Source organism: Balaenoptera acutorostrata, chromosome 1 (genome assembly GCF_949987535.1).
Source record: "Balaenoptera acutorostrata chromosome 1, mBalAcu1.1, whole genome shotgun sequence".
NCBI lineage: Eukaryota > Metazoa > Chordata > Mammalia > Artiodactyla > Balaenopteridae > Balaenoptera > Balaenoptera acutorostrata.
Window position 1 is genome coordinate 19,652,018 of NC_080064.1, and position 24,897 is coordinate 19,676,914.

At 49.9% G+C, this 24,897-nt stretch overlaps 1 protein-coding gene across 1 annotated transcript in view; it reads right to left on the reverse strand.

The window, feature by feature from the left end:
- Window positions 1-20,944: 20,944 nt before the first annotated feature.
- Window positions 20,945-24,897, reverse strand: part of RUNX3 (RUNX family transcription factor 3) — a 29,512-nt gene continuing 25,559 nt past the window's right edge. Inside the window, exon 5 of the mRNA XM_007178699.2 lies at window positions 20,945-24,044. Within this exon, the coding sequence (XP_007178761.2) occupies window positions 23,500-24,044 (545 nt within the window). The 3' untranslated portion in view covers window positions 20,945-23,499. The remainder of the gene's footprint in view (window positions 24,045-24,897) is intronic.

The following is a 24,897-nucleotide window of genomic DNA, read 5'->3' on the forward strand; positions in this document are numbered from 1 at the left end:
CACAGCTGTCTGAGGCGTGGAGGTCTTAGCCCGAGGAGGGTCAGGCTGAGCCAGCCTTGTGCCCAGAGACCGGAGGAGACCCTGGCAAACCATAGTCATTTTCAACTGAAAACACGTTTTCTTCCTCTCATCTTTATTTTTTTACTTTTTATTAATTTATTTATTTTTGGCTGCGTTGGGTCTTCGTTGCTGCACGCGGGCTTTCTCTAGTTGCGGCGAGCGGGGGCTACTCTTCATTGTGGTGCGCGGGCTTCTCATTGCAGTGGCTTCTCTTGTTGTGGAGCACGGGCTCTAGGTGCGCGGGCTTCGGTAATTGTGGCACGTGGGCTCAGTAGTTGTGGCTCACGGGCTCTAGAGCACAGCCTCAGTAGTTGTGGTGCACAGGCTTAGTTGCTCCGTGGCATGTGGGATCTTCCTGGACCAGGGCTCGAACCTGTGTCCCCTGCATTGGCAGGCGGATTCTTAACCACTGTGCCACCAGGAAAGTCCTTTCTCTCATCTTTAAATGACAAAAATGAAACAAGCTCACTGTAAAAATGTGAAGCAGTTCCAAAGTGTGCAGAGTAAAAAGCAAAGCCCTTTTTCATTGCTCTCTCTCTCCCCAGATCTTAACCTCTGTCAGCAGATTGGTGAGTCTCCTTCAAGGCATTTTTCTTTCCACATGGAAAATCTTTTTTCCTCCCAAAGGTAGCACTACACATAGTGATCGTTCATTTATCAGGGACAGGTTTCCATGTCGGCACATAGAGCGCAACCTCACTTTTTTATTTTTTAAACGAAATATGAAAAACAACTTTATTAACTGTTCTTAGAACAATGCTGCGCCTGAGGCAGCCACGTAAACAGCATAAAAGGTTTACTGTGAAAAATGAGTAATCTTCAGTCCCATCCCCCACACTGACCCCTGCTATGAGTGCTCTGAACCCCCAAACATACAGGGGAGGGCAGGTCATACTGCATTTGGTCTAACGGCTACCCCGGGGGGCTAAGGGTGTGGGCATGCCATGCTCTGTGACCGACCTACTGATGTCACTTAGCTTATCTTTAGCTTTTCACTTTTAAACAAGGCTTCAGTGACCCCACTGCACTGATACGCTTAGGCTGGCGTAGGAAACCTTCCCAAGGGTGGACTGGCCAGACCACAGCATCGCCGGTCACAATCAGGGTGCCAGCGGTCCTGAGACCCTGATTCCTGGGAGGTGGCTGGGAACAGGACGACGCAGGAGGGGAAAGAGTCCTGGGCCAGGAGTCAGGAGGCCTGGGCTCTTAGAGAGTCACTTCCCCTCTCTGAGCCTGTTTCCTCTACCTCAAAAGAGGATGCTGGCCAGAGGACACTGGCAGCCTTTCTTGGCTTGCACCGGATGTCAGTCCACGAAACGTGGCAAGGACTCTTCTCCAGCGCCCTGCAGTTCTTCCCTGCTGTCCGAAAGGACTCTCTCTGCTCTGGCGACAATGAAAGGCTACTGGACTTTTCTGATGGTTTGGGGGTGGTTCAGTTTCTGCTCTAGGACCTCTCTGGGTGGAGCCAGCCTGTTCAATGCCCCGTCAGAGGGAAGTGGGCACTGGGATGGGCAGGGGGCTGTGGACTCCTGGGTGAGAGTCGCAGGCTTACAGAGGACCTCCCGGATCGCCTCTATCCATGACTTGTCAGGACGAGGCTCTTCATGTGGCTTCAGGAAGGACTTGGGTCCTTTCAGACCCAATCAAGTAACAGACACGCTCTGGGTATTTCAGATAGAGGGACTCAAAACAGGGAGTTGGTTACCCAGGTGTATAGGAGAGCCGAGAGGTCAGAGGGGTGATGAGTCAAACCAGAGATCATCCACCGTGGGAAACTGCCACCACCCAGGGGTGGAGGGACCAGGGGAGGCGGTGGGGTGGGCAGAACCCAGGACCCTGGGCTACCTGGTGACAGCTGGAGCCTTGCTGGGTGGAGCACAGAGGAAAAGCAGCCGCTGCCAGCGACCCCACCTGGGGCAGACTTGACGGGGGAGGAATAGTCCAGCTTCTCTCTTCACGCCCCCCTCCTCCAGGTCCCCCAGTGCCTTGACAGGGCAGCACCCAACTGGAAACCGGCTGGCAGGAGAGCCTGGGCAATGCAGCCCGCAGGCATCAGCCCCCTGCAACGCAGACAGGGAGGTATTTGAGACTGGAAGCCCAGGACTGGCCTGTGACTGTGCTTAAATGCTTCAGGTGCTGGGGAGCTCACTCTCTAATCCTAGAGGGAGCAGCAACGGCCCATTTCACTGCCTACTGAGTATGAACGTTGGCTCAGAATAAGGAAAAAATGTCTGTGACTCCCACCCTGAAGATGAGGGTTTGTCTTCGGAGCAGGAGCCCTTTGTATAAGACAGTTGCCTCATGCCTCCTGGCTTTGCTCATGCTGTCATATCTGCCAGGAATGCCCTTCCCACCCTCCACTGCTCAGCTGACTTTCACCCACTTGATGAGATTCAGCTCTTCCAGGAAACCTCCCAGCACTCCCATCTTGGGTGACGCCACCCTTGTGCCCGTTCAAAGCACCTCGTGCCTCCTTCTCTACTTAGCACTAACTGCATCACATCACACATGAATTTCCATGTTTGTCCACCTGATTCATCAGAGCACAGAGCTTGATGGACTCGACTTTGCCTCCCCAGTGCTAACTTACTAAATGCTTTGCATACATTATTTAATTCTCCCAATAACCTGAACTTAGGCACTATTATCCCCATTTCTCAGCTGGAGAATCTGAGGTTCAGAGAGGAGAGTGTCCAAGCCCCCTCGGCTCTGGGGGGGCAGACTGGGATTTGAACCCTCTTCTCTGGCTGTGAAGGCCTGGGGCCGGCCCACATGGTCTTGCCACAGTACAGCTGGGCAGCGGGGCAGAAATGCATGGGATGCCTCCCTGGGAACGTTTTCAGTTCATCTCTGGTGCCTCATCCCCCGCCCTCTGTCGAAGCCCCTACGTCAGTCCCTTACAGACGAGGAGGCCATTCCCATGGCCACTTCTCCATTCTGAAATGACCAAGAGACCAGGCTGGGACGGCAGGTCTAACCACAGATTGACAGATGTTTCCACATGTGGAAGTGAGTTTGAGCCTTGACGTGTGTTTTCACGGTTCCCTTTTCACTCTCTCCCTTGGGTGATATGTTCAGTCGTGGTCTTGATGCTCTGATGTGTTTCATGTCTATTGCACATACTCCTTAGACTGTTCTTAACAATCTTTCTCATTAGCAGAGCACTTTCTAGTTTGCATAGCACTTATACATGCAACAGCTCAGTGGATCTTCCCAGCAAACCTGGGACTTGGGCCCATTTGATAGACGGAGGCTCAGAGAAGCTAAGAAATGACAATGACATCAGTTTGCTGCCCTTTATTGAGCTCTTTTATGCCTCGCTAAAAGCATGGTGCTCAACCATGCTGCACACAGCATGTCCTTCAATCTTCCCAGCAGCTGTATGAGGTAGACAATATTATCATCCCTATTTTAGAAGTAGGGAAACTGAAGCTCGGAGAGGATAACTGACTTGCCCAAGGTCACAGAGCAGCAAATCCAGACTTAGAACTCATCTCTTGATTCCTGGCCCAGTGCTCTAAACAGTTCTTGAGAACAGCCGTAAAACTGAAAAAAATACATTACTATAGTTCAATAAATCCACAACATCATTGAACATAGATACACCAGTATTTTATATACCCTAGGAAATAAAAATGCTGTCAGTTAAACTAAGACACAATACGTTATCACTTAGGATTTTTTTTGTTTCCTACTTAGTAAAAGAGCTCTTTTAGACTTAGATGCATACCATATATATGTATATATATACATATATATACACATCACTCTTGTGCATAATAAAAGGAAGTTTATATGAAAATAAAGTTATGTGAAATGAAACTAAATTTATGTGAAAATAAACTTCTTCACATTCAAAATCTGACTCTGACTCAGAGTGGCCAAGGCTGGTGCTTTTTCACACAACATCGTCCTCTGTGTCGGCCAGCGCTGGTGACGCAGACCTCACTCTCTCTTTCTATTTTTAAAAACATTTTACTGCACTAAAGCTTCCATATAATAACATGCACAAATCAGAAGTATATCTGATGAGTTTTTGTCCACGTGTGTATACATCAGTGGTGGGCTCATGGTTAAATATCTAGGAATTTTGCACACTGGTTTTTAAACTCTTAGTCACTTAAAATGAGCCATGGTGAGAATATTTACACCGTGGAAATTGGCAAGTGCTACAATTCAGGGTCCCCCCCACCCCCGTCAGAGATTGGTTTACGAGCACCTCATTGAGTGTGACCACTGTAGGAATCAGGAGAGAGTTTTCCAGCAGCCTAGAAGGCGCCTTTGTGCTCTCCCTAGCCCACCTCCGCCAAGGAACCTCTCTGAAGCAGCATTTCTTACAAGAATTCACAGATAAATTGAAAGCCAAGGGTCCTTACACTGGCCTTGCCTTTTGTGGCTCTTCCCGCATTGGATCCCCGCGTGAGGAATGCGGCTGAACACGTCTGCTTTACTGACTGCCCCACCCTCTACCCACAACCGGGTGGTTCCTAGAGGTTAAAAGAATACTCTTCTATTGTCTCCAGGGTTTTCTTCCAAGCCGCAGAAACCCATACCAGAGTGCTGGGCAGGCAATGACGACTCCATCCAGAGGGCCCCTGGCCAGCAGATACTGGGAGACGCACCCTGATTTCAGAGCTATTAAAATGTGAAAAACCATGCCTCTTAGAGTGGCTGAGTTACAGTGTACTGTTACACTTTTGAACGTCTTCCCTTGCTGAAGCAGTTTCCTTTGAGAAGCAGCTCGTCTTGATGATTAAGCTCCGTAAAGCCCATGTGCCTCCGTTTCCTCACGGCCAGCAGTCTCACTGGTCATCCCATCCCTAAACAGGTGGCATCTGCCCATGTCTCCAGGGTGTTACTACCTCTGGCCCCGACCTGGAAAGAGAGGGAAACCGTGGCTCTGACACCAGGCTGCTTCTGGACCATCTTTTCTGGGTGCAGACAAAGGTGGGGCTTGTGCTCTCTGGGGATGGTTCAAGGTGTTCTTTATGGGGTCTCACCTCAGACAGACCCCTCTAATGGCTGTTTCAGGGTAGTGTCGTCTTCCCAACCTGGCTGTGACCTTCTGCAACTTTGTGTTCCCTCAAAACCCAGCACACCCCTGACACGGAGCAGGTGCCCAGGAAATATTTAAATGAAGGAGCCAATGACAGACCCTGGTGGAGAGACGTCATCCTGCATTCTGCAGCCTGCCTGACTCCCTGCCCTTGAGAAAGTCCCTTTTTGTGAAATTGACAGGAGCAACTAGGATGGCATGCAAGATGGCTTCGCAGGAACTCTGAGGGGTTCACTGAGAGCATCGTTGTGTGACCCCTTCGGAGACCTCGGGACCACCCCTTCCTTCTGTGACTTGGTTCAGGCTGCCCTACCCCAACCCTGCCTGTTGGGACCAAGGACTGGGTCTCTGGTGAGTGGGGCAGGGAGTGGCAGGGAGGATAAGGCTGAGACCTGCTCTGGAGCTGGCGGAGGGGGTGGCCGGAAGCAGCATCCAGAGTGAAGCGGATTCAGAGCAGAGGGTTTAGATAAAACCCCCAGAATAGCAGGGAGATTGCAGTGAGTTTGCTGAAGATGGAGTGAGTGGATTGGAGCACTGGGGGTCTGGAACGGACCTAGCATGTCCTTCAGGAACTATGGGGAATTCAGGGGGAAGTACGTGGACCAGAATATCTGGGCTCAAGTCCCAGTCCTGCCACCTCACGACTCCAGGTGGTTCCTGCTTTCTCTAAGCCTCAATTTCACCACCAAGATAATAACCCTGGTCCTGCAAACCTCCCAGTTATGGTTATGGGAATAATTAACATGTGCTTACGTGATAGTGAGTCCTTGCTCAGAGGCCAGACCCAGAGCACTTTACAGGAATAATTAATTCGGTGCTTCTCAAAGTGCGGTCCAGGGGCCAGCAGCATCAGCATCACTTAGCAACTTGTTAGAAATGCAAATTCTTGGGCTCCTTCGGAATCTGAAACCCTGGGAAGGTGGCCAGCAGTTGGTATTTTAACAACCTCTCCAGGAGATTCTGCTGAAATCTAAAATTTGAGAATCACGGCATTAGCTTATTAGCCTGCTCATGCCTCCTGTGAGGTAGGTGCTGTTATCATGAAGAGTAGAAGCCTCAGTCATGCCAGATTGTCCCCAATTTTTCCAGACTCAAAAGCATTTTTTTGAAAAAAGATATGATTCATATATCATACAATTAACCCTTTTACAAAGTGTACAATTCAGTGGTTTTTAGTATAGTCACACAGTCATGCAGCCATTACCACTCATTCCGGAATATTTTCATCGCCCCTCATAGAAATGATGTACCTTTTAGCAGTCACTCCCCATCCCCCTTTCTTCTTAGCCCTTAGCAACCACTAATCTATTCTGTTTCTATGGATAGACATTTCTGAACATTGTGAACAATAGACAATGTTAATGTCCATGTCTATTCTGGACATTTCAGATAAATGGAATCATATAGTATGTGCTCTTTTGTTTTACTTAGCATAATGTTTTCAAGCTTCTTCCATGTTGTACTTGATTCATTTTCATGGTCAAATAATACTCCATTGTATGGATACACCATATTTTGTTTATCCTTTCAACCACTGATGGACGGTTGGATTGTTTCCATTTTTTATTAATTTCATTGTACACTGAATGTACAATTCAGTGACATTTAGTTCATTTACAAGGTTGTGCAACCGTCACCTCTATCTAGTTCCAAACATTTCATCACCCCCAAAGGAGACCCTGTACCCACTAAGCAGTCATTCCTCAGTCCTCCCTCCCCTAAGCACTGGCAACCACTCATCTGCTTTCTGTCTCTATGGATTTAACTATTCTGGATATTTCATATAAAAGGAATCATATAATATGCGATCTTCTGTGTTGGACTTATTTGACTTAGCATAATGTTTTCAAGGTTCATCCATGTTGTAGCATGTACCAGTCCTTCACTCTTTTTTATGGCTGAATAATAGTTTATTGTATGGATAGACCACATTTTGTTTACCCATTCACCCGCTGATGGACATTAGGGCTGTTTCCACCTTTTAGCTAATGTGAATAGTGCTACTATGAACATTCATGTACTTGTTTGAATACCTATTTTCAATTCTTTGAGGTATACATCTAGGAGCAGAAATGCTGGGTCATGTGGTAACTCTATGTACAACTTTTAGAGGAAATGCCAGTCTGTTTTTTCAAAGTGGCTGCACCATTCTACATCCTCACCAGTAATGTACGAGGGTTCCAATTTCTTTACATCCTTGTCAACACTTGCCATTTTCTTTCTTTTTTAAACTCTGGCCATTCTAGTTGATGTAAAGTAGTATCTCATTGCGGTTTTGATTTGCATTTCCCTAATGATTTTTGATGTTGAGCATCTTTTCATGTGCTGGTTGGCCATCGGTATATCTTCTTTGAAGAATGTCTTTTAAGTCCTTTGTCCATTTTTGATTTGGTTTGTTTGTCTTTTTGTTGTTGAGTTTTAGGATTTCTCTATATATTCTGGATATTAATCCCTTATGAGATATGTGATTTGCAAATATTTTCTCTCATTCTGTGGGTTGCTTTTTTACTCTCCTGGTAGTGTCTTTTGATACACAACATTTTTTATTTTGAAGAAGTCCAATTTATCTACTTTTTTCTTTTGTTGCTTGTGCTTTGGTGTCATATGTCTAAGAAGTCATTGCTAAATTCAAGGTCATGAAGATTTAACCTCTATAAGCTAAAGCTTGACCAAGTGCTTACATTTAGGTCTTTGATCCGTTTTGAGTTGGTTTTTGTATATGATGTGAGGTAGGGGTCCAACTTCATTCTTTTGCATACGGATATCCAGTTGTCCCAGCACCATGTGTTGAAGAGACTAGAAAGAGGCAATATTTTAAAGAAAAATGTTAAGTAAAACACTTGTGTAGCTGATATGGGCCAGATATGGGAAAAAGTGGGGAGGCGATACTTGAGTGAGTGAAGTTTGGGAGATGCTGTTTCTAGTGGATTTTTGCTCCTTGAAGATTTCCTCTGGCCTGGGGAGATGCTCTGTTTACTAAAAGATCCCATGACTGAGGTGATATGGCTGTTGGTCTCCCACCCAGAGGGACAACTTGGCAAGGTCCCAGCCAGGTTTCACCTCCCCTGCTCTTCCCAGACCTGCCTTCATGGACAAGGGGTCTCCAGGAGCAAAGAAGAGCCATCCCTCTCGCTTGCTCACCTGGTGTCCGTCTGCTCCCTCCTCTTCCCCCACCTGGGCCTTGGTCCAGCTGCCAGGCCCAGCACCTCTCCCATCTGCCCAATGTGTTTCCAAAAACAACCTCAGGAGCATTTGGATGTGTTTCCAGCCCAGACTAATGGCGCTCCTGTCCACAGCCCAGACCCAGGCTCCTGGCGGGGTGGGTGGCAGCTCCCCACCTCCTGGAAGGTGATGGAAGCGTGTGGTTTTTCCTTTTCTCGTTTTGCTTTTGGAACATAAGTCTCTTTCCAAGTCTCTATGGCCAGATGATGACAGTGCAGGCCCGTTGGCCTCCTCATCGAAGCCCAGGGCTTGCATGTGCTGCTCCTGCTGCCCGTCACCCAGACGCTTCCAGGTGCATTCATTTCCTAGGGCCGCCGTAGCAAAGGGCCACAAACTGGCTAGCTTAAAACAGCAGAACTGTGTTCTCTCACAGTTTCGAAGACTAAAAATTCGAAATCAAGATGTTGGCAGAGTTGGTTCCTTCTGGAGGCTCTGAGGGAGAATCTGTTCCATGCTTCTCTTCCAGCTGCTGGTGGCTGCTGGCGATCCTCGGTGTCCCTTGACCTGTAGATGCATCATTCCAATTTCCGCCTTCTTCTTCACCTGACCTTCTCCCTGTGTCGCTGTCTCTGTGTCTTTTCTCCTCTAATAAGGACACCGGTCATAGTAGATGAAAAGCTCACCCTACTCATCTGATGATGATCTTACCATCTCATCTTAACTAGTTACATCTGCAGTGATCCTGTTTCCAAATAAGGTCTGAGGTTCCAGGAAGGATGTGAATTTTGGAAGGGACACTGTGAAACCCAATGCTCGAGGTGAGGAGTTGTCACTCTTGGGAAGCTGGCTGGAGCTGACACAGGGAAGGAGGCTGGAGCTGACATTCTGTTTCTGTGACCCCCCCCCCCCCCCACTGGGTGCCTTTGCTTCTAACAGCTTGCACCTGTGGCTCTCTTCAGGGGCCTCCCCTTGAGCTACTAGAGCTGTTTTGCTGACACACACATACACACTCACACACACAGACCCAAAAGTGCCTGGGCATTTTTGTCCCCAGGGCGGCCTTAGCTTGATAATGACTGGCTGGTCCTCATGCAGGAGTCTGAAAGCCCAGTTCACTGGCCTCCAGTTGGGAACAAACTCTGAGGTGCAGCTGACACTTCACAGGCCTCCATAGGTCGGGGTTGAGCTGACTAGTTCACTTCCCATGTCCAGATACCCCCACTCTGTTCATGGCTTGTCCTGGGAGCACTTCCTTAAGAAATTCACTTTCACATAGACCCTCTTCTAAAAGTCTACTCTGGGCAGCCCAACCTGAGACAGGTACCCATACCTTGAGCCTGCTGTGGCCAGGACTGATGCAGGAACCCAGCCCAGGGGACCCACGAAGGGACCCACCTCCCAGGGCCCCAAGATTCAGTGATCTGTGGCTGGTGGCGCTTTGTAAATGGATTCACCCGCCGGGGGACCTGAGGATCTTCCACACGTCCTGCTCAGGTCAGTCTTCCCAGCCGTGCCATCTGAGATCTTCTAATTTTGCAGTTTCAGGCTGCTGACCAACCAGCTTGGGAGTTAGTGCCAACGGGTAGTCCTTCTTCCTCCGCATGAAGGGGACGACCACATGGATCGCTCATCGCTGTGTGCCAGCCCATGACCCAGACCTGAGTCCTTGACTCCTCTGACAGTTGACCATAGGGATCTATGACCATGAGGCCACAGGAATGTGTGGAGGGACAGGTATAGATGCAACACAAGTGGGCAGCGTGGGGCCTGGCACACCTCTTCATGGAAACTGCTTGGATCCTCGGGACCTGCTCAGTCCCAATTCCAAATATATCATTTCCATTCTATAATGGATTGATGCTGGGCCCTCCTAATATTATGACTTGGTGGATTTGATAATACCCAGCTCACAAGGGAAGCTCAGATGGTATAGTTGCTGGGTGTCTCATGGTCAGGCATGCAATCTCTATTAGGATCCAGGAGAATGCCAGAAATTATCACAAAAAAAGAGTAGTTCTCTGTTGCAAAAAACCCAAGGAGTGTGCACCAGCACTCTTCTACTGGGGTTTGCCAAACTCTGCCCAATATCCTTATCTAGCACCATGGAATCTTCTTAGTCACGTGGCTTAAATAACAGGGCAGCTTGCATTGCAGCCTGAACCTCTGCAGAGTTACCTCTTTTTTTGTCTCAAAAATGATAGTTTTATTTTTTTTAATAACAAATGTTGGTGAGGATGTGAAGAAATTGGAACCTTTGTTCACTGTTGGTGAGAATGCAAAATGGTACAACCACTGTGAAAAACAGTATGGCGGGCCAAAATAATCTTGAGAAAGGAGAACAGAACTAGAGGTATCACATTCCCTGATTTCAGACTATACTACAAAGCTACAGTAATCAAAATAAATGGTACTGGCACCAAAATGGACATATAGATCAATGGAACAGACTAGACAGTCCAGAAATAAACCCACACAGTTATGGTCAACTAATCTACAACAAAGGAGGCAAGAATATACAATGGAGAAAGATAGTCTCTTCTATAAGTGGTGCTGGGCAAACTGGACAGCTACATGTAAAAGAATGAAATTAGAACATTTTCTCACACAATATACAAAAATAAACTAAAAATGGATTAAAGGCCTAAATGTAAGACATAAAACTCCTGGAAGAAAACATAGGCATAACACTCTTTGACATAAATTGTAGCAATATTTTTTTGGATCTGTCTCCTAAGGCAAAGAAACCAAAAGCAAAAATAAACAAATGGGACCTAATTAAACTTAAAAGCTTTTTCTTTTAAAATTAATTAATTAATTTATTTATTTTTGCTGTGTTGGGTCTTCGTTTCTGCGCAAGGGCTTTCTCTAGTTGTGGCGAGCAGGGGTCACTCTTCATCGCGGTGCATGGGCCTCTCACTGTCACGGCCTCTCTTGTTGCGGAGCACAAGCTCCAGACGCGCAGGCTCAGTAGTTGTGGCTCACGGGCCCAGTTGCTCTGCGGCATGTGGGATCCTCCCAGACCAGGGCTCGAACCCGTGTCCCTTGCATTGGCAGGCAGATTCTCAACCACTGCACCACCAGGGAAGCCCAAACTTAAAAGCTTTTGAACAGCAAAGGAAACCGCTGACAAAACGAAAAGACATCCTACTGAATGGAGGAACATATTTGCAAATGATATGACTGATAAGGGGTTAATACCTAAAATATATAAACAACTCACACAATTCAATAATAATAAAAAAAAAAACCCGATTGGAAAATGGGCAGAAGACCTGAAGAGACATTTTCCCAAAGAAGACATACAGATGGGCAACAGAAATATGAAAAAATGTTCAACATGGTAATCATCAGGGAAATGCAAATCAAAACCACAATGAAATATCACCTGACAGATGTTAGAATGGCTATAATCAAAAAGACCACAGATAACAAATATTGTCAAGGATGTGAAGAAAAGGGAACCCTTGGACACTGTTGGTGGGAATGTAAATTGGTGCAGCCACTATGTAAAACAGTATGGAGGCTCCTCAAAAAACTAAAAATAGAGTTACCACATGATGCAGCAATTCCACTCCTGGACATACATCTGAAGAAAATGAAAACACTAATTCGAAAAGATACATGCACCCCAATGTTCATAGCAGCATTATTTACAACAGCCAAGATATGGAAGCAACTTAAGTGCACATCAACAGATGACTGGATAAAGAAGGCTTGGTGTATATATACAATGGAATACTACTCAGGCATAAAAAAGAATGAAATTTTGCCATTTACAACCACATGGATGGACCTGGAGAGTATTATGCTTAGTGAAATAAGTTAGCTACAAGGATATGTTGTACAACATAGGGAATATAGCCAATATTTTATAATAACTTTAAATGAAGTATAGTCTATAAAAAATTTAAAACACTATTTTGTACATCTAAAACTAATATAATATTGTAAATCAACTTAAAAAATATCTACCTCCCCCACCCCCAGTATGGAGGCTTCTCAAAGAATTAATAATAGAATTACTATATGATCCAGCAACTCCACTTCTGGGAGTATACTCAAAAGAATAAAAAGCGGGCTTTTGAAGATGTATTCTACACCCATGTTTATAGCAGCATTATTCACAATAGCTAAAACATGGGAGCAATCCAAGTATCCATTGATTGGTGAATGGATAAGCAAAACGTAGTATATCCACACAATGGAACAATATTCAACCTTAAAAAAGAAGGAAATCCTGTCATATGCTGCAACATGGGTGAACCTTGAGGACATAATTCTAAGTGAAATCAGCCGTCACAAAAAGACAAATACTGTATGATTCCACGTATATGAGATACTTAGAGTAGTCAAAAATCATAGGGACAGAAAGTAGAGCGGTGGTTGTCAGGGGCTTGGGGGTTATCATTTAATAGATATAGAGTTTCTATTGTGCAAGATGAAAAGAGTTATGGGGATGGATGATGGTGATGATTACACAACAATGTGAATACATTTAATACAATTGAATCGTACACTTAAAATGGTAAAGATGGTAAATTTATGTTATATGTATTTTAACACACACACACACATACACACAAAGCTGGTAGCTTTCTGATCACCTAATAAATAGGTCAAAGTAGTATTGCCAAGTGTGGAATATGCTGCTTCAAAATTTAGAGAGGCCAAAGATGGTGGCTTATAACAATAAGAATTTACTCTCTCAAAGTTCTCGAGGTCAGAAGCCTGAAATCAAAGTGTTGTCAGGGCTTTGCTCCCTCTGAAGGCTCCAGGGGACGAACCATTCTTTGCGTCCTCCAGCCTCTGGTGGTTCCAGACATGCCTTGGCCTGTGGCTTCTTTACTCCAATCTCTTCCTCTGTGGTCACATTGCTTCCTCCTCTGTGTGTCACTTATAAGGACATTTGTCATTGGATTTAGGATCTGCTCGGATAACCCAAGATTATATTCTCAACTTGAGATCCTTAACTTAATTACATCTGTAAAGACCCGTTTTCCAAATAAGGTAATAATCGCAGGTTTCAGGGATAAAGACATGGGCGTTATCTTTTGGTGGGGGGACTTTTTTGCCTACTGCGTGGTAGAAGGTGCAGAGTGCAGCAACTTCTCTTAGAGGTGAAGGCGTGGCATGCCTCAGCTCCCTGCGCCTTACTGTCTTCATTAACATGTTGGACCCCTGAATCTTCATGGGGTTTATCTTCCACCCTCTGGCACCCATGTTCTTGCCACTTCCTGCTCCTCAGGTTCACAGCAGCAGGGGAATGGGGCGCTGGTCCAGGGAGGGGTGTATGGGTAATGTTCTGGCAGCATCCACTATGGTGTGCCCGATCTTCTAAACATTCCAGACACCACCCTGGGCCACCAGGTTGGCTCTAGCAGCTTATAGATGCCTCCTTCCCTGGAGAATTGCTCTCCTCCCAATAGTAGGGATCTTACCAGGGAGGTTACTCCCCTCTGGCGGGGGCAGATCAGCCACACCGGCTGCCTGGGAGGCAACTCAGTGGTGCAATTCACACTTCAGAGGGCCCCGTGAGATCAGAAGGAGGCCAGTCTCCAGCCCAGAGACATCATGGATTAGCTTTCTTCCCCTGCTCTGTCCTACTTGCTTCATTCCACTTCTGAAAGCCCACCCCACAAAAATCCCTACCTCTGGATCTGCTTCTAGGGAACCTGAGCTAAGACAGCCCCTGGCAGTGTTATTATGATGGGGCTCGGGCAGGGCCGGGAAGGGGGTTCTGCGGTCCCTGCCGTGTAAAGGCAAACTGCTTTGGCTCCTCTCTGCCGTGGGACATCATGAAGAGAGTTTGCCAGACCAATAGCTGTCTGCCGGACTCCAGACACGCTGACCTGCCCCAGTGAAGATGCCACCTGTAGCAGAGATCCAGCCACACCTGGCCAAGCTCCTGGCAGACTGCGTCCCCTCCTCAGAGGGCCCTTCCCTGACTACCTTTTCTAACGTTGTCTTCTAGCACTCCGTCTTCCTCCATCATATTCTCCCATTTTATTTTTTGTAGCTGTTATTCCTTTCTGAAATCATAGCATATATTTATTTGTTTGTTTACAGTCTTTCTCTCCTACTAAGGGCGTAAGCTCCATGGGGCTGAGGATTTTGGCTTATTCACACCTGCATCCCAAGCCCCCATCATGGTAGTAGGTGCTGAACCAATATGTGTCGAATGAATAAAAGAGCGGGCCTGTGTTCTTTCACTTGAAGTCGACAGAAGTCAAGCGATAGGGTTTTCTACGGAGGTTTTAAAGTGGAGGCCACTTCTGGGGGTCACTGGGGTGGGAGAAAGCAGGTCAAGGTGGGCTGTCTTCCAGGTGGTGAAAATCCCCTTGGCCCGGTGAGCCCCTCCCTGGCTGGGCTTCTTGTTGGGTCTGGTGCGGACCTCAAGGAAACATAACATTTTAAATAAGACCTCAGGGTCAATAAAGCCAAATGGTCTCGGGTGCCCCTCCTGCCGGCCCCAGCTGTTGATGTTAGAAGTCAAGAGGTTGGGGAGTCGCCCAATTCCCCGTGTAGTTCGGGGAGACGTAAGCTAGAAGGGCCTGGCCCATTTTCTATGAAAAAAACAAAACAAAACAAAACTCACTTGTCCTGGAAAGATTCCACCGCCAGCCAGAATCAAAGGTCCATTCAGAGTGACAGAACCGCTCACATTCGCCGCTAATGAAAACCAAATTTCTCGTCCCCCTGAGCGTTTCCAGGGGCTGCAACTGGAAGGGGCTGCTGTGGGCTCTTGGCCACCCTTCCTGCCACCCAGAGGGCCCCACCGTGTTAAAACAGTTTTATGATAATACCGGCCGCGTATTTTTCTAATTTCGGGCGTCGGTGGTTTAGAACTGGGTTGTTTTCATGGAAAAAGAAATAGCACTTGTTTGAGGCAGGGAAGACTGCCCCCTCGGCTGGTGGTCCCACTGTGTGTGCCTGTCCGGGGCGAGGGAGCCCTGCCACCAAGGGCCCGGGTCCCCCCAGGGAGGCCTCATTCGCAGGGCGTCTGTCCCCTTGAGTATGCAGGACAGGCTGGGGGTCGCCGGAGGGTCCAGAGACCGTGATTTCTGTCTTTCGATTTCACACGTCTGTGAAATCTTAGGTTCACAACCCAGAAAGGCGGACGCATCGCTCTCAGATGAGAAGAAAGGGCTGTAACGCCTGTGTCCTCCCTGCTTCTGCTTTTTTTTGAAAAGACATTTTTTCATGGCTTTTTCCTTTCTTTTTCCCTTTGATGGGCAATCTTTATGGCCAGGATGAGTCATGGGGCACAAACTCAGTTGTGCAAGAAATTACACCTTTTTCCTAAAGTCAACTGAATTCTTACTTTGAGCCCCCAATACGTTTAGCTAATGGGAAACTTAAGCTCAACTTTTTCAGGTATTGCTCTGTCCTTGTTAGAAATGGGAGGGAACTCTTTCCTTGTTCTTCAGTTTTCTTATCTGTAAAATGGGGATAATGATAGTATAGACCTCAAAGAGCTGATTTAACACGGCAAAATATTTATAATAGTGCCTGGCATGCAGTGTTAGCTATTATTATTATTCCAAAGATAAACTCACAGAGAAGGCACCAAACCCAGCATGAGGTTATCAGGGGAGACTACCTGGAAGAGGTGACACCTCAGCTGATGTCAAAGGAGCTGGTCCAAGCATGATTTTGAACTCCTCTGCTTGGATATTCATCAAGGTCTAGAAGTTTAATACACTATACCCCTAACAAATGTGCTCACTTTAGAAAACTTGAAAAAACACTGAAAAATATAAAGAAGAAACCAGAAAACAGCTATAACCACAACCTTCCAGTGAGTTCACTCTAGATTCCTTTTATTTCTATTTTTTTAATGACATTAATTGATATACTGTATATACAGTGTGTACCTGGCTAGAAAATATTTATTCCTGGAAAAATATTTATATATTTATAGAAATAAAGATCTGGATGGGGGAAAATCCCTGAAAGTATTAACAATGGTTATCTTTGGAGAGGTGGGATTATGGGTAATTTTTCTTGTCCTCTTTTTGGTAATCTGTATAATGTATTTTTTCTCTGTAATTACTACTAATTACACTAATATTATTTGGTGTAATTTTAAAATGTGATTTTATATCTGTGAGTCTGTTTCTGTTTTGCACATACATTCATTTGTATTATTTTTTAAGATTCCACATATAAGTGATATCATACAGTATTTGTCGTTCTCTGTCTGATTATTTCACTAAGCATAATATTCTCTAACAAACTAGTGGTTACCAAAGGGGAGAGGGAAGGGGGATGGACAAATTAGGGGTATGGAATTGACAGATATAAACTACTATGTAAAAAATAGGTAAGCAACAAGGATATATTATATAGCACAGGGAAACATAGCCTTTATCTTGTAATAACTTTTAATGGAGTATCATCTGCAAAAATACTGAATTACTATGCTGTACACCTGAAACTAATATTGTAAATCAACTACACTTCAATTAAAAAAATTTGATTTTAGAATTTTTTTTTTTTTTTTTTAAATTTTTTTTTTTTTTTTTTTTTTAATTTATTTTTGACTGTGTTGGGTCTTCGTTTCTGTGCGAGGGCTTTCTCTAGTTGCGGCGAGCGGGGGCCACTCTTCATCGCGGTGCGCGGGCCTCTCACTATCGCGGCCTCTCTTGTTGCGGAGCACAGGCTCCAGACGCGCAGGCTCAGTAATTGTGGCTCACGGGCCTAGTTGCTCCGTGGCATGTGGGATCTTCCCAGACCAGGGCTCGAACCCGTGTCCCCTGCATTGGCAGGCAGATTCTCAACCACTGTGCCACCAGGGAAGCCCTTGATTTTAGAATTTAATACATAGAATTTGGGAACTTCAGACTCAGGATCTTACAGCCATTCCATCTTTGGGCCACGGAGGAGAGTGGGGTGGCAGGACCAGACTCTGAACCCTGGACCCTTTAGTCTGAGAGGCTGCATGTGGCCTCGGGGGTGGTGAGGGGGTTGTCACGAGCCAGGACATAAGGCTTCACTAAAACATGTGTGGGGGGTAGGGATCAGGGAGAGGGCAGGGTTGCTGTTATTACACACTTGGCATAACAAAAACTATTATCAAGACCTTGTCCACAGTGCCTCCATCAAATGCCATGAACCCAAGAAACTGAGAGACACTTGAACCTGAGGTTTGGGGCACTGGATCCTTCCTCTGACTTTTGTGCTAAAGATGCCTTAGGGAACACTTAGCTCCTCCTCTGACCATTTTGCACAGGCTTCACCCTCCTTTGCCTGGACTATTGCAGTAGCCTGTGAGCAGGTCTCTTCTCTGCACCCCCATGCAGTCCATATTCCAGGCTGCCATGGCGACTCCCCCCAACAGACGCACAACCATCTGAACCTGCCCCCACTCCCCAGTGCCTGCAGGACCAAATCCAAGCTTGACCTTCAGCCCCTGTGACCCCCCTGGCCTGCTTGTCTCCCATATCCCCTCGCCATTCCTCCACCTTCCCCACTGTCCTTCCAGCTTAGACACACTCCTGTCCTCCAGGCCTCTGCATGTGTGGTTCCCTCCACCTAGAGGCCCTCCTGCTGCTTCTCTGAGTAGAAGTTCTGCTGGTGAACTTCTACTCATCTTTCCATCTTGTCTCATCCGCACCATGTATCCCACGGGTTAGCCCTTCTGTCTTCCTGTCTGTCCTGTGAGCTCCCCGGGAGCACAGCCATGTCTTATTGGTCTTTTTTCTTGCTGTCTGGCGCATGAGGGTGGATCGAGGCCTGGGTCTGTTTGGTGAATGAGTGAATGAACTCTGGCCAAGGCCTCGCAGACACCAGGCCCAAAGAGCAGAGTGGGGTACGTGGCCCAAACAGCTGCCACCCATTAGGACAACAACGAGGTCACAACTGTTTCTAGCAGCTGGCATGGGCACAAAGGAAGGGTGGCTTCAGAAAGCCAGCTCTGGGACTGCTCCTCTCCCCTTCACTCAAGGGCTTCCTCCGGGCTGGCTCAGGGCAGGCTCCCTCTGTGGGTGAATATAAATATATAAAACAAACAGCGTGCCGTTAACTGCAAAACTAAAAATAGGAAGCCTGGAATCCGGCTCCCCGGGCTCCTCTAGCTGCTGGACCACATAGGTGTGGATGCGGGTGTTGGGGGGATGCGGCCCCTCACCCCCTCCCAGCCCCCCAGCCCTCGTGGGGAGGAATGGGGGGCACCCTGACTTTCCGCAAGGAACAGTTCATTCTTTCACTCCGGTGCCCCCACGCCCCCGTCCTTTTGACAGCTCATTTCATTTACGACCCCAGAATGAACCGATCCACTGAGGTGCATTCCCCGGTGGCCAAGCTGGGTGTCTGGTGCAGCTGAGAGCTGCCCCCTGGGCCATGCTGGGGGGGGGCCTGACTGGCTGTGTTTGTGGGGTGCAGTCTGGGGAAAGGGGGGAGTAAGGCAGGCTGAGGCCCTTCCCCAGAACACCGGCGCTGGCCCCGCACCGGCAGCCCCTCACTGCGGTCTCCTCCGGCCCTCACGGTTCTTCCCTTGGGCACACATCATTACCTGGGGCCTTCGACCCCTGCCGGGACATCCACCTCTCACTATATAAGCCAAAGCCGTCCCCACGGCCAGAAGCCCAGCACTTTCAAGTCTGTCTGGGACCACTTCACCCCTCAGGAGGTGCCAAGATCAGTCCAGTGCCCAGGGAGACCACCCCTGGGAGTCCTAAGGCCTGGACCACCTCTCTCAGCCTCTGGCCAGGCCAGACACAGGCTGTGGCCTGACATGGCTGGGGAACCCGTAGGCACTGCCCAAACTGGACCAGCTCCTCGAGCCTCAAAATGGAATTCTAGAGTCCAGGGGCTCCCAGACTCTGGAACAAAATGGCCCCCTTACCCTTGACGGGAGGTGCAGGAGGTGGGGGGCTCGGGCCTGGGCTCCAGCAGGCTGGGGATGCTGGGCCAGGGATGTCAACCTTTCCTTCAAGCCGAGTAAACCCCTGTCCCAAAGCAGGGCCTCTGGGGATCATGGGACTTGACACTACATACCTGGCATATGATACTTCTACTACATACCTGGCATACAGTAAGTGCTGGTGTAATATCTGAATAAAAAGGCAGGCTCAGAGAGGGACAGGGACCTCCCACAGGCACATAGCTAAAGAAGGAAAGGAAACCCTTCCTCCATATCAAGATTTTTTCCAGGCCCTTCTGGGATGAACCCCCTGAGGTTAGGAAGTTCCTTCCAACACCTAATCTGAATTCCAGCCATAACTGAGGCAAGTCCCTTTTTCCCCTTCTCTGGAGGGGCATGTTCACGCTCCCCACCTGCTGCCACCTGCAGGCTGATATGGTTACTGCAGCTCTTCCCCCAGCAGCCTGTGTGACCTCAGGCAAGTCCTGGACTTCTCTGGGTCTCAGTTTCCCTTTGGGAACCTGGGTGGGCTGGTCTGTGCTTGCTAGGGGTAAGGTGATGGAGCTTTGAGTCAGGGTCTCTGTAGGCCACACCTCCTCTTGTATCAGCTGTGGCACCAAAGTGTGGCCAGCGGGGAGGAGCTTGAACTGTAGCTCCCTCATAACCTCCATCATTCCCTACAAAGGGCCCCCAAATACACACACATTACAGAAGCAGAGTGTCGACTTATAGATGCTGCTTCAGGACCATTCCTGCTCATCCGGGCAGACGGCACTCAGAGCACACCCACAGAGTAGTTCTGCAGCTCTGGCTGGGACCCTGCTCAGAGAAGACTCTGCTGGCCCTGGGGCAGAAGGGGTGCTTCAGCACAGAGGGGCGGGGATCAGGGTTTAGGCTGGGGAAAGGGGAACTTCCTGTCGGGTGTTGGGTTTCAGGCAGACCAACCTAACTGAACAGGGCAAAGTCTTGGGATTAGCTTTTGAAGTATTTTCACTCAAAAATAAGGTGTTTTATGAAATTTCCCCTCCCCAACCCCCAGCTGGACAGGCACGGTGGGCCAGGCCTCCTTGCTGGCAGGCTTGGGGAGGCTGTCAAGCCAAGTCCCCACACCCTCACACCCGCCGCCCTCACCATCAGCCACAAACTCCTCCGCGGAGCTGTGGGGCCAGATTACACCCCCCTCTTTGCACCTTAGTCGCCTCATCTGCAAAACAGGGGAGCTGACGTAGCTGATCGCTTTGCAGTTCTGATTGCTGCTAACTTACCAGTATTGCAGCGAACAGTTCCCAGAGATGGGCTCTCACCAAGGCTGCTTCACGGTCCACCTGCCTATGCCCCCTTCCCAACTCAGAGCCTGGGGGCGAGCTGGAACAGATGCTCTGCCTGTTCTGTTGACTTGTGAAAAGTCATGGGCCACCTGCGAAGGGAGAAGGGATGGTGGCACCTTGAAGACCTGATATTCCTCTGGGGTTCCAGCCACACATGGGAGAGGCCTCACCAGCTGCACTCACCCAGGGTGGTCTCTGGGGCCCTTCCAGATGGAGCCGGACGCAGGGAGGCCAAGGCGCTGGGGATCTCCAAAGCAGTGGGGTCAGTCCTGCTCCTGTCCCCAGGCCCTGCCCCATTCCTCCCTGGCCATGGTGGGAGGACTCCCATCCTCTCCCACCCCCCACGCATACAGCTCTAGAAGTCTGGCATTGAGATCCTTCAACACATCTCAGAGTTATATTACTGTAACAAATCAGTCAAAATTTCATTTTACTGTTAAATAGTATAGAAGACAGTTTACTGTACACGGAAGTTGTGCATTAAAAACAAACACACCAAGCAAATTATAGTGCAAAGCAGTTTCCATCCCTCTCCACCTTCTTCCCAGCCCTGGGTCGGTTTTACGGAAGATATGAGTATAGCAGGTATTAACTCCTCAGCATGACAATATGTCACAACGTATCCGTACCCACCACCAAGAGGCTTACAGTAATATGGTGCCCAAACCCCTTCGTTTCCTTGTGCTTTCTAAACAGTGTGTTTGCCTAGTACAACTTCAAAGCAGCCTTGTAAATAAGGACCCATTTTTACCAGCCCAAGCTGTCTGTACCCACTATGGGCCTTAAAAAAGACTCAGCACGGCTGCCATCACTTTGAGTCAGGGAGTTGCGGGGAGGGGGTCGATTTATTTCCTGTCCCTGCCCCCACGGGGGCTTGGATGTCAGGAAGGGGTAGTAATCTGGGGAGGGGCTACAAAGTGCTGGGCACTGGGAACCCAAGGGTGCCTCCCACTGGGGCCTGGGGCCAGTCTACAACCAAAGAGGAGAGGAGGAGACACGAGGGCAATGGATTTGTAGCTGCTTCCTGAGAAGGGGTGGAGAGATCCCCCCACCTCCCCCAGCTGAAGGGAGTCAGCAGGATCCCCCCAGCAGCTATTTTGAAGAGATAAAAGCAGGGGACTGCTTTTTCCAGTAAGGGCAGGACAAGAGAAGCTGTAGCAAGAGGGGTTTGAATAAGATCACCCGAAGGACCTCCTACCCTGTCTGAGCCTGTATCTCATGTGCTTATCTGGCGGTTGTTACAGGGTGCGGTGGCAGGCAGGCCACATGCTATTACAGAGACAACCGCTAAGGAGCATTTTGTAGGGGAGATTTCCACATCCACGGAGGATGGGGCTGAAACAATGGCTAAAAGCCACATGCTGCCCAATGCTTATAAGAGTTTTGTCCTTTTCCACTTACGCCTTTCGAGAACTAAAAAATTCAGACATGGGTTTTTTATGCCTTTCTAGAACGAAAAAAACTCGGACATGCTTAAACCCTTGGGCAAGGCCTGCTTTCCCATTTGTAAACTGTAATACTTCCCCTGTGAGCACAGCAGGGGCTGAGCTGAGGCTGCCAAGCCCTTCACAGCTCTTGTGTTCTGCCATCACGCAGCCACTGTGCTCCCCCACATCCCTCCCACCTCTACCGGGACACCCACACGTCCTCTCGGACAAATGCCCGAGAGCCACAGACTTGAGCTTCCAGCATCTCACCAGCGCTCCCTTTGTTCTGCACCAGGTTGGCCTTTGGCGCAAGCTGGTGGGATGCTGCTGAAGGACTGCGACCTCTTGAGGAGGTTTAGCGATCCTAACAATTCCACACTCTCGGAGGGGGAGGGATATCGTTCACTATCATGGGGCCTTTTCCTGTAAGAGATCGCGTGTCTGAAAATGTTTGACAAACTTCCTTCTCTAAAATCAGCTTTAAAAACTGGTTTTTTGTTCAAGACTGCTTTGGGAGCAGACTGGTTAAAGACGGAGAGTTGTGTGTCAGAGATTGGAAGGTTTGGCTGGGCCTTCCCACGAGGCTGCGGGTCTGGGGCACAGCTTGGCTGTGCACAGCTTGGCTAAACCTAGGTGGGCCAGGGATGCTGACACCTGACCCCATGACCCCTTACCCCAAGGTGTTCTGGTAGGACCTGTCTGGTCCTGGTGCTCTCTCCAAAAATGGCAATTTTGAGACCAGCCTAGGGGGAAAGGGACCCTTCCCAGCCCCCACTGAGAGAACAGAGGGTGAATGCCTTGGACTGGTAAAGTGCACGGAGGACTTGTCTGCAGGTGTCTTCCCTGGTTTTAGGGGCCTGCTACTGCAGGCCAGTCTGCTCTGGGGCCTGGGACCCACAGACGGCTGGGATGGGGTCGGGCCCTTAGCTGCCAGGAGTTGTAGGGAAGCAGAGCTGGGGGGCGGGCCTGGGGGTATCCTCATTCCATCTCTGCTAGCAATTCCCTGGGGCCTCTGGAGGGGTTCCTTCCCCATCCAAACCATAAGCGAGCCCCTCTCAGGGCTGGGGGACCTTCCAGTTGTGACTCAGCTTGTGTAAATGCAGAGGGAGGGCTGGGCCCACAGGATGCGGGGGTCTCTGAGGAAGGTAAGGGTGGGGAGGTCTTTCTAGGGTCCCGAGGATAAGAGGCCAAACCATGTGGGCAAATGCCGCCTCGCTCTAGAACAGAGATGGTCTCTGTCCCAGGAGGCCTGGGCCCCGTGACAGCAGTGGGCATAGCTGGGGACAGCCAGGTCATTCCAGGGGAGGTGGCAGGAGGAGGCTACTTCTCCCACAGGGACGTGGGATGAGATGAGTAGGATCTGGGCTGGGGGCGGGGTCCTGGGGGAGGTCCCGACCCCTCTTTACAAAGACGTGGCTGGACCAGATGCTCTCAGAGCCAGCCACCAGCTCTGGGCCCCAGGACCATGGCCCCTGGGCCCACAGCTGCCATGAAGCGTTAAGTCCCATGAGTGCCCTGAGCCTTGGAGCTGGGCCCGCCACTTGTCTGGAAGGTTCCTGGGCTCCCCGCCACCAGCGGGACAGTCCACTTGGACCCGGGCGGTCAGTAGGGCCGCCACACGGCCTCGTCCATGCGGCCGGGCGTGCTCAGGGCGGTAGGCGAGTTGCTGTGACTGCCATCGGCCTCCACGCCGTCGCTCTGGCCACCCAGGCTGGGGTTCATGAGGTTGCCAGTGGCGACAGAGGCGGCGCTGCTGGGGCAGGAGGCCAGCATGCGGGTGGGCGAGCGGTCGCCAGCGCTGCTGCTGCCGGCCACCATGGAGAACTGGTAAGAGCCGGAGGAAGCGCCGTAGTAGAGGTGGTAGGGGGAAGGGTTGGCCTGGAAGGGCCCGCTCTGGTTCTGCGGGGCCCCCGGGTAGGGCGGTGGGAGGTAGGTGTGGTGGAAGCGGCCGGTGGCCGGCATGCTGGCCACGCCGAGGCTGCTGATGCTCGTGCCCGAGGGGGTGGCGCTGTAGGGGAAGGCGGCCGACATGGCCCCTGGGTAATGCATCCGGGGGTCGGGGAAGCGGCTCTCCGGGAGGGTCGGCAGCGCTGCGAAGGAGCGGTCAAACTGGCGGGGGTCGGAGAAAGGGTTCAGGTCGGAGGCGCCTGGGGGACAGCAAGGAGGATGGTCAGTCACTCCCCGACACCACCCCGGCGGCCTTTCTTCACGAACGACCTCGGGCTCTGGTTTACAGGCCCATCTAGGGGGATCCCTGATGCTACACGTGGCTCTGCTCCGACCGCCCTGAGCTGCTCGGGGGCTGGAGCCTGCTGATTCCCAACCCGGCCCCACCTGGGAAGCAGGTGCGAGCAGGGGTCTGGGTTGTGGGTGGCCCCGGGCGCTGCCGGGGCAGGCAGAGCAGTGGGAGGGCTTTTCTCTCCTCCCGGCATCCTCTTCCCAGCCTAGCCGTGCAGAGGCCTGTCGAGGAGGCAGGTGGGCTCCCCGCTGGGCTGTGGGTGCGTGGGGAGCCAAGGGCGGGGCCAGCACAGGCCGCCCAACAGCCTGGCCCGGCGGTTCGCCCTCCCTCTCTCACTCTCGGTAAAGAGGGTCTCCAACGGTCCTGTGAGATTGGGAGTCAGGCCCTGCTCTCGCGGACGAGGAACCAGGCAGAGAGAGAAAGATGGATTCTCCTGTTGCTGCACAGAAAGGACTGGAACTCATCACGAAGCCTCTGCTTTCTGCTCCCGCTGGGGTGTACGTGTGCGTGCGCCTGCACCTCTCCTGCCCAGGTGGGGCTCAGTTAGGTTACGGGAGCTTCCGCCTGTGCTGTGGGAGCTGGGTCCACGGCAGCTCTGTCCATCCCCGCCCCCCCCGCCCCGGCCTCAGCCTGGGCCTGTGTCTCCAGGGCTGCCCTGCAAGCTGGAGCTGACTGGTGGCCAGACAGGGATCAGATGCCACCCTCACCCGCCTCCACAGCAAAGTGAGACAGACGGCAGCGAGAGGGGCTTGGTGGCCTGG